The sequence below is a fragment of the Gavialis gangeticus genome, unplaced genomic scaffold (genome assembly GCF_001723915.1).
Source record: "Gavialis gangeticus isolate Ggan-Ray unplaced genomic scaffold, GavGan_comp1, whole genome shotgun sequence".
Taxonomy (NCBI): Eukaryota; Metazoa; Chordata; order Crocodylia; family Gavialidae; genus Gavialis; species Gavialis gangeticus.
In genome coordinates this window covers 28,498,767-28,507,315 of record NW_017729026.1, presented here as the reverse complement: position 1 = coordinate 28,507,315, position 8,549 = coordinate 28,498,767, and the positions used below count along the sequence as shown (strand labels likewise).

Genomic DNA, 8,549 nt, shown 5'->3' with positions numbered 1-8,549 from the left:
GAAGGGACAGCTCCTGTCTCTATGCATGCCCCAGAAGGGCATGGGGGGCGGGGCATGTGGCCCTGTATCTGCAAATAGGGCAGTGTGGGGCTGGCTGGGGCTGTGCTAGGCTCTTCTCAGCGGAGGGATGGGCTATGCTTGGGGACGGGGGGGTGGCCCTGGGAGCAGGGGGCGGGGCACTACAGTGAATTCTGGAGTGGTCACAGCCCCCCCTGGTAGCTCCAATCCCGTAGGCCCCTGTGGTGAGGGAAGGACCAGGGCTGGGGCTGGGGCTGGAGCAGGGGCAGATGCTGCCAAGCTGGGGCAAAGTGCAGGACAGAGCCATGACTGGCTCATTTGGGAAGCACAGGAAGTGGCGGCTCCTGCTGCTGTGCACACCCTGGAAGGGCATGCAGAGGGGGTTGCCCCCAGATCTGCATGTGGGGCTCAGTGGACTGCAGGCCACTGTGGGCTGGGGCAGTGCTGAGCTGCTCCTGGCAGGGGTGTTAGGCCAGGCTGTACTGGGAAAGGGAGGTTGGGTGGGGCTATGGCAAATTCTGGGGTGGGTACAACCCCTCCCATAGCCCACTCCCAGCGCCGCTGCTACCCGTCCCAAGTGCAGCCTAACCCAGGAACAGCCTGGCTCGGCTTGAGCTTGTCCACACCCTGCGTGCAGATCCGGGGACACGCACTCCCCATACCCTTCTGGGGTGTGTGTAGTGGCGGGAGCCGCCAACCCCTGGATGCAAGTCGCTTGCGACTCTATCCCATACTCTGCCCCGGCTGGGCAGTGCCTACCCCTGGTCCAGTCCCAGCCCCACTCCCTCCCTCACTGTGGGCACCTACAGGAGTGGGGCTAAGGGTGGGGGGGTTGCAGCCACTCCAAGCTCCCTCCCAGTGCAACTGCCCATAGCCCACCCAAGCTTCCTCCCAGTGCCACTGCCACCCACCCTGAGCACAGCCCAGCCCAGGCCCCGACTGGAAGAGCCCAGCACCCCAGCCCACAGTGGAAGCCTGCCCCCCACGTGCAGATCTGGGGGCACACACCCTCATGCCCTGCCGGGATGCGCATAGCAGCTGGAGCTGCCCTACAGTGCAGCTCAGTTCTGCTCCCCGCCCTGGCTGGGCAGCCCCTGCTCCTGCCTCAGCCCTGCTCCCTCCCCCACCCTTGGGACCACAATCTGCCCCCACCCCCACAGCAGAAGCCCTCCCTCACCCCACGTGCAGATCCAGGTGTACACCCCCTGATGCCCTCCTGGGGTGCACGCAGTGGCAGGAGCTGCCTCCCTTCTCTGTGCCCCCTGGATGAGCTGTTCATGGCTCCATCCTGCACCCTGCCTGACCCTGGCTGAACAGTGCCTGCCCCAGGTCCACTCCCTCTGTCACCATGGGGCCTTCATCTGCCCTTCCCCCCTTAAAAACAAGAAAAAAAGGGGTACATGAGGTGAAACTTTGAGACAGAAGGGGTACACTTGTTAAAAAAAGGTTGAAAACCCCTGGCTTAGGGAATAATTTGCCAATAAAGGACACAAAAGGGAGCCTATTACCTGCAGCAGCTGTTCAGAGCCTATTTTGCTGTGTTGACAGGAAGGATTAAAGGAGTCCATTTTCCCCAGAGCAGCAGATGCCTCACCTTTGCTATCTAGTGGTGGATCATAGTTATAGCTGTGTTGCCATTCATTGTTAAGGGAAGTGGATTATGATCCGAAGTAAATCAACTGGGTTATGCGGGGAAACTGTTTTAAAAGGTTCTAACAAAGTGAATTTAATTACTGAGGTTGTTTAACACAAGTGGGAACAACCACTATGCTGGAATTATCCACCTAATGTTGCAGTTGTAAATTTTACTTAAATCGTTAGTTTTATTATTAACTATTGTTATTACATAGTTTTTGTTTATTTCTTGTATATAAATTAGTTGTGTATAATAAAGAATAACGTGTTCATCAGGTCAGAGCAAATTTCTGGATGGCGAGGGTGAAGTACACACCTCTCCCTGGGACACATCAATCAGTAGTCTGCCTGCGGGGCTCCCAGGGCTACTGGCACTCTGAGGACCCAAAATCCGGTGCATCACCCAGCCTTAGCATGCTGGCATGGGTCACATAATTATCTCTCTGCAGGCCCATGTGATACTCCTATACTCTTTCATAATAATATGATCAAGATTTCACTGTATAGAAGTTCTTTATAGAATTCTTGAGTTTCAGCTCATTGAAGAAATTGCTTTTTAGCCAGGTTGGTTGCCTGTTGTGCTTCTTATTCTTCTGTCACATCACCCTTAACAGGGCCTCCTTAAAGTAGAGCCAGTTTTTCTGGACTCCTTTTCCCTTCAGACTTGCCTCCCAGGGGATCCTGACCACCAGTTCCCTGAATTTGTAAAAGGCTGCTTTTCTAAACTCCACAGTCTTTATTCTGCTGCACTCCTTCCTTCCTGCACTCTATCATTTTGCGTTCAGTGTCACCCAAGTGACCTTCCATCTTTACATTCTCAACCAATTCCTCCCTATTTGTAAGCAGCAAGTTAAGAAGAGCTTCCCCCATAGTTGCCTTCTCTACCATCTGTATCAAAAAGTTATCCCCAGTGCACTCCAGGGCTGCTTGTGAGCTCCATAATTGAAGTGCCATATGAAAACCAGATCTTGTTAAGCTTCCATCACTTCTTTAAAACTATTCACTACGGCCCTCCAGGGGAGGACTAGAAAAAATGAGCACAAGCTGATTGAAGATCAATTCAGACTAAACATAAGAAAAAAAAACTTCTTTACAAGTTGAGTACTGAGGGTTTGGAACAGGCTACCCCCAGAGGTGGTACAGTCACCCACCCTGGTGATCTTCAAAAAGATCTTGAACCCCATCTTGCTGGGGTCATCAGACCCCAGTGGTCTTTTCTGCCCAAGTACAGGGGGCTGGACCAGATGATCTGTAAGGTCTCTTCCAGGTCTGTAAAGTCCCTTCCAGAACCTAAACAACTATGAAAGCCTCATCCACCTCCTTCTCTTGGTGTAGAAGCCTGTAAGAGATGCTTACCATCACATCCCCCTTTTTGCTCTCTCTTCTGACATGTACCTGGAAGCTTTCAACAGGCTTGTCTCCCACTTCTTACTGCACTTCAGAACACATATACCTCACCTCTATACAAGGCCATCCTTGGGGGGCATGATTTAGGGTGACTGCCCTGCGCTTTGGGGCCCCACCGCAGAGATGGGCAGACCGGCTGTGGTGACTGCATCGCCGCCACCGGCTTCGCATCCGGTCGCTCACTACCCCGCCCCCACTGCCAGGCAGCAGCGGCAGCTTCTTCACATCCAGGGCAAGAGGATCAGGTTGGGAGTGGGGCCTTGCATGAGCTGATTTGCCCTGGGCCCTGCACCCTGCTTGGGTTGGCTCTGCCTTTATACATAGGGCAATACCTCTGCCTTTTTGTACTCTCCCAATGCTTTCCAAACAAGCTATACTCGTCCATGACTACACTCCAGTCATGTGAGCTATCCCACCACATCTCTATAATTTCAATTACAGGTTTCCCTCACTTTATGCAGGTTCTGTATGTGCAAATTCACTCTTATGCAATGAACCTTTTTATGCCCAAAATTTGTTATATGCAAGGTAAATTCACTCTTATGCAATCAGTGTGGTGGAAGCCTGCAGTTATAGTTTCATAGTTTCTAGGGTCGGAAGGGACCTGAGTAGATCATCTAGTCTGACCCCCTGCCATGGCAGGAAATAGTACTGGGGTCAAATGACCCCAGCAAGGTGTTCATCTAACCTCCTCTTAAAGACCCCCAGGGTAGGAGCCAGCACCACTTCTCTTGGAAGTTGGTTCCTGACCGTGAAGTAGTGCCTCCTGATATCTAGCCTAAACCTACCCTCTGCCAGCTTGTGACCGTTATTCCTTGTCACTCCTGGCGGTGCTCGGGGGAACAGTGACTCCCCCAATGCCTGCTGATCCCCCCTGACTAGTTTATAACAGGCCACAAGATCTCCCGTCAGCCTTCTCTTTTGGAGGCTGAACAGGTTCAGGTCCCGTAACCTCTCCTCATAGGGCCTGCCCTGCTGTCCCCTGATCATGCGAGTGGCCCTCCTCTGGACCCTCTCCATACTGTCCACATCCCTCTTGAAGTGTGGCACCCAGAACCCTGGCAACAGATATGGGCAGTTGTGTCCCATTCCCTGCCTGATGTTGAAAATCTGCTGACTGTCAGCATGAGGCAGAGGGCAGCCCTGGGTCTGGGACAAATGCCATACATTCAATTTGATGCTGGATAGAAACCAGCCACATAGATGCAGCTGGTTTGCCAGTTAATCCCACCATAAATTCCCTGAACTTGCGGCATGTTACAATTTATCATGTCATTAATATGTTAATTGCACAATAAATGTAACATCTGCCAGTGCCTTACTCTAAGTATTAACACCGCTAACTTAATTCACTGGTAATTCAAACAAAAAGTATGATCCTACCAAGGACCATACACAATTACCATCCCAGTAAGATAGCAGAACACTCATTCAACAGGAGAAACAGTTTCCTAAAGTTTATTTTACTAAAGCAGTTTTCCAAATGATCTGTCTCCCATTGACAGAGCCAGCACTTAATTCTGAAAATCTGACAGTGCCTTCAACTTTTATTGATATTAATTACAGCAGAAACCTTGCAAGATTAAGGCCCATGACTGTTCCTTCCCAAGTTTGTCACTGACCTCCACAACAGTTTTGGATATGAAAAGAATGTATTCCAGGCCCACCAGCTTTGACAGTATTCCTAAGCCAATTTTTTAAAGAAAAAATAAAACCTTTATAAAGCCTATTTGAGAAAAAATTACTTTCAATGAAATATATTCATATTCAAATGGGATGTCTTACTGGCTTTCCAAGGATAATTAAGCAGGTTGGTTTGGACAATAGAAAGGCTTTTTCAGTTTCGTCTTCATCGAATATATCTGCAAAGGGGTTGACTTGTTTTTTCTTTTGTGAAGCCATAAATAGTCTGTCAGAAAAAAAACAACAACTTATTTATGTAATACCATACATAGTTGTCTCTACATATAGAAGATGAATAAGTAGATAGCAAACACACTGAATAAAAATTGATCATGGCAGGCAGGTGAGGAAAAGGAAAAAGCAGCAGGTAAACAACTGTTATTGACTGACACAAAAACAACTGTTGAAGAAATAATGAATTTAGTGGTAACTGGAGAGAAATTACTTCAGAGAAATAAGAGATTATCAGAATCTTCCCTACCTGCAAATACCAAATGCATCTTCCTTCTCCCCCACATCCCTTTTCCCAATCTGACTGCAGCTCTTTCAATTTTATCCTCAAATTGTATCCAATTGTCTACTTATCTCCTCCCCTTAATCTTTCTTCAGTCTCATTGCAGAAGGCAGGGTAGGGTGGCAGCTAATCAACAGGGAACCTAGTTTTCTCTGATTAAAAAAAATCCCCAATTTTTGGATTACAAAAAAGTAACCTAAAGTCTACATTTTTGCATGTTTAAAATGAAACACCACTAACACACACACACAATGGAGTTTCATTTTAATCAAGGAAAAATGTGGATTTTATGTTACTACTTTTAATCCGAAAAGTGGGGATTTATTTATTTTTTTAATCATAGAAAACCAGGATCCCTGCTAATCAACTAAATCATTAAAAAATACCTAAGCTTCTGTAGGTAAATGCCTACTTGGTCAGATGTTACAAATGGACTAGTTGGTAAAATAGGCTGTTGCTTACAAAAGCTTAAGCATTTCTGAACAAGTTAGTCTACTAGGTTCCACCCTGTCCTGCCTTCCACCTGACTTCAGACTACCATAGCCAACTACCTTTGTCAGTCTCCTTGCTACTTTCCTTCACCTCCGTAACTGGGCTCTGATCCTGCAAAGACTTCAGGGACTTCACCTTTACATACATCAGTATCATTGGAACAAATCACAGTGAGCAAGATGAGCAAGTCTTATACGGTTAAGACTTGGAAAAGTCTAGTCTACACTGCAAAGTTTGTCGAGAACAGTTATGTTTGCTAGGGATATGAAAAAAATCAGACCCTTTAGCTAATACAGTGGGGCTGGCAAAACCTCTGATCAGGATGCAGCTTTTGTGACAGAAGAGGGTCTCTGCTGGCTTAATATCATACAAGGAGGTGTTGAGGGGAGACTTTGCTGAAAAGGCTCTGCTGTACAGCTATAGGAGCAGCAGCTCCATCACGTAAACCAGTGGGTACAAACCTCTGCAGCAGGCAAATAAGCCCTGAGCACTCAAATAAGCCCTGAATACTCCCCAAGTGCCGCTCCAATCACCTGCCCCTGCCTGATATGCCGCTGTGCTGCCTGTCCCCTCCCCAGTCTGCTGTGTCTCACACACAGAGGCTGCCCATGCCACTTGTTTCACCCTGGATGCCTATGATAGATCTCATAAAGCACACTGGGACAGCTATGTCTCAAAAAATAGATGTGGAGAAAGCTGGTACAGACTTGATGTTCAGACTGATATCCCACAGGAGAATGAGATAGCTTGGTTATGGGGCTGGGACAGAGGAGTCCCAAAGTAAGTATGGCAGTGGATATTACCAGAAGACAAAAAGAAAGAAAGAAAAACAACCAACTGGATGATGAACACCTAGAGAGCCAGGGTGGTCACCCCTGCTGTCAACCAGCTGTGTCAGGATGAAGATCAGGGTGTGGGGCTCTGCCCTGCAATCCTCCTGCAAGGCTCAGCTCCTTCCCATCCACAACTGATACAACAGATGGGCTGGGAGTGGGGTGGGGGGGCAGGCAGGATGATCTGGTGTGAAGGCCTGGCAGAGAACAGCAAGGTGGGGGAAATGGTTTGTAACCAATCAATGGCTTGGGGGGGAGGGTGGTTAAGAACAAAAGCAGTGGGTCAGGCTAATGGCCCATCTAGCCCAGTATCCCCTCTCCCACAGCAGCAGAAGTAGATGCTATATAGGGAGACCACTGGATTGGATCTCTCCAGAGTGATCTATCCTCCTAGTCCAGCGTTTATCAATCCGTGTGTCATGACCCAAAAGTGAGTCGCAAGACTATATGAAAGGGTCGCAAACAAACTTTAAAAATGGATTCTCATTTGAAGGAGAAAAACACGGGAAATGTTAGCTTTTCCCTTGCAGGCTGGCAGAGTCCCAGCCTGTGAGGGGCTGCTTGGGCCTCCCCATCTCCGCCCCACGCACGCACCTACCCCCTGCCCCATACACTGGGGGGCTGGGGCCCGGGGGCACTGGGTCAGGACTGGCCACTGATGTTTACATATGGGTCCTGGTACAAAAAAGGTTCAGAACCACTGGACTAGTCTATGTTCTCCCTGGCATCCACCATTACTGGCTTAGAGATGCCAGAGGAAACATCTCCAACTGATTCTTTCAACAGCCACGAATGAAAGATCCAGATGTGTCATCCGGGTCAGAGCAGCACTTCTTGCCCTGATGCCTGGGGCCAGGTCCCTGTGGCTCAGCACGGAGGCGGACGCCATTCCACCCCAACCACATACATCAGTTTTGCTCTGGGCCTACTTAACTCTCCAAAAGTCCCCTGTGGTTCAGTGGCAGAATCCTTGTCTACCACGCAGGAGACCTGGGTTTGATTCCCAGCCACTTACACAACTACTACAGCCATGGAGGCACCAGATATCTGGATGCAGTCTGGTCTTCAGATTCTGTCTCAGTGCCCTAAAAAGAGGATGGAAAGTCTGGGCAGCCTCCACTCCTCCTGCCAAGGCATGCACTGGGTGGCCCTCATGCATCCACCATGATCCAGGAGGATTGACAATTGCTACAAACTTAACCCTCCTGCCCCCAGATGTGAACATGCACAAATGCCTGCACAGACACAGAAGGACACATGCAGACATGTAAATACACACATGCCTGCCCTCCCCCCAAAGTGCACACATACTGGCATATGCACATGCACACCCCTCCCACATGTGAGCACACACATATGCATATTGGCCAAATGCACACATGTGCACAAGCACTCCAAATGTGCACCCCAAGTGTGTGTGTGTACACAGATGGGCATGCATGCACCAAGGGTGACTAGTGCCTCCTGAATCCGGGGTGGGAGTTTGTGGGCACAACTTGTGGGCAGGCCCGGGGGCAAAAGCCCCATATCCACTCCTATACTGTGCAGCAAATTAGTGCTCCCTGCCAAAAAAAACTGCCCTGAGCGGTGTTGAGTTGGGGCCAAGCTCAGGGGGTGGCACATGCCCCCGTACCCTCCCTATCTGTGGCACACACACAGGAACACGTGGGCACATGCACACTCCCAAAGCGTGCACATACACGCATGTCCCCCCCCCCACCATGAATACGCACACAAGTGTGCAAACCCTCCCCCCCGCGCAAAAGCACACGCACACGCGCGCTCGCCCCTTCCCCCGCTGTGACGCGGAGGTGGGGGTTCAAACGGCTCCGGCGCCGGGCTGGCGGCTCCCTGGCCAGCCGGGTTCTGCCAACGCCTCAAGTGCTCGCCCCGGCCCGAGAGCGAGACGTGGGTGGCGGTTGGGGGGGGCTGGGGTCACTTACGCGGAGAGGCGCGGGGGGGGGCGC

The 8,549-nt window shown here is 50.0% G+C and overlaps 1 protein-coding gene across 1 annotated transcript in view; it reads right to left on the bottom strand.

Annotated features, from left to right (window-relative positions):
• The window catches only part of AK9 (adenylate kinase 9), a 237,105-nt gene extending 228,566 nt beyond the window's left edge, over window positions 1-8,539 (bottom strand). The window contains exons 1-2 of the mRNA XM_019520106.1: window positions 8,526-8,539; window positions 4,846-4,969 (exon numbers count right to left, since the gene is read on the bottom strand). Coding sequence (XP_019375651.1) covers window positions 4,846-4,962 — 117 coding nt within the window. The 5' untranslated portion in view covers window positions 4,963-4,969; window positions 8,526-8,539. The remainder of the gene's footprint in view (window positions 1-4,845; window positions 4,970-8,525) is intronic.
• Window positions 8,540-8,549: the final 10 nt, after the last annotated feature.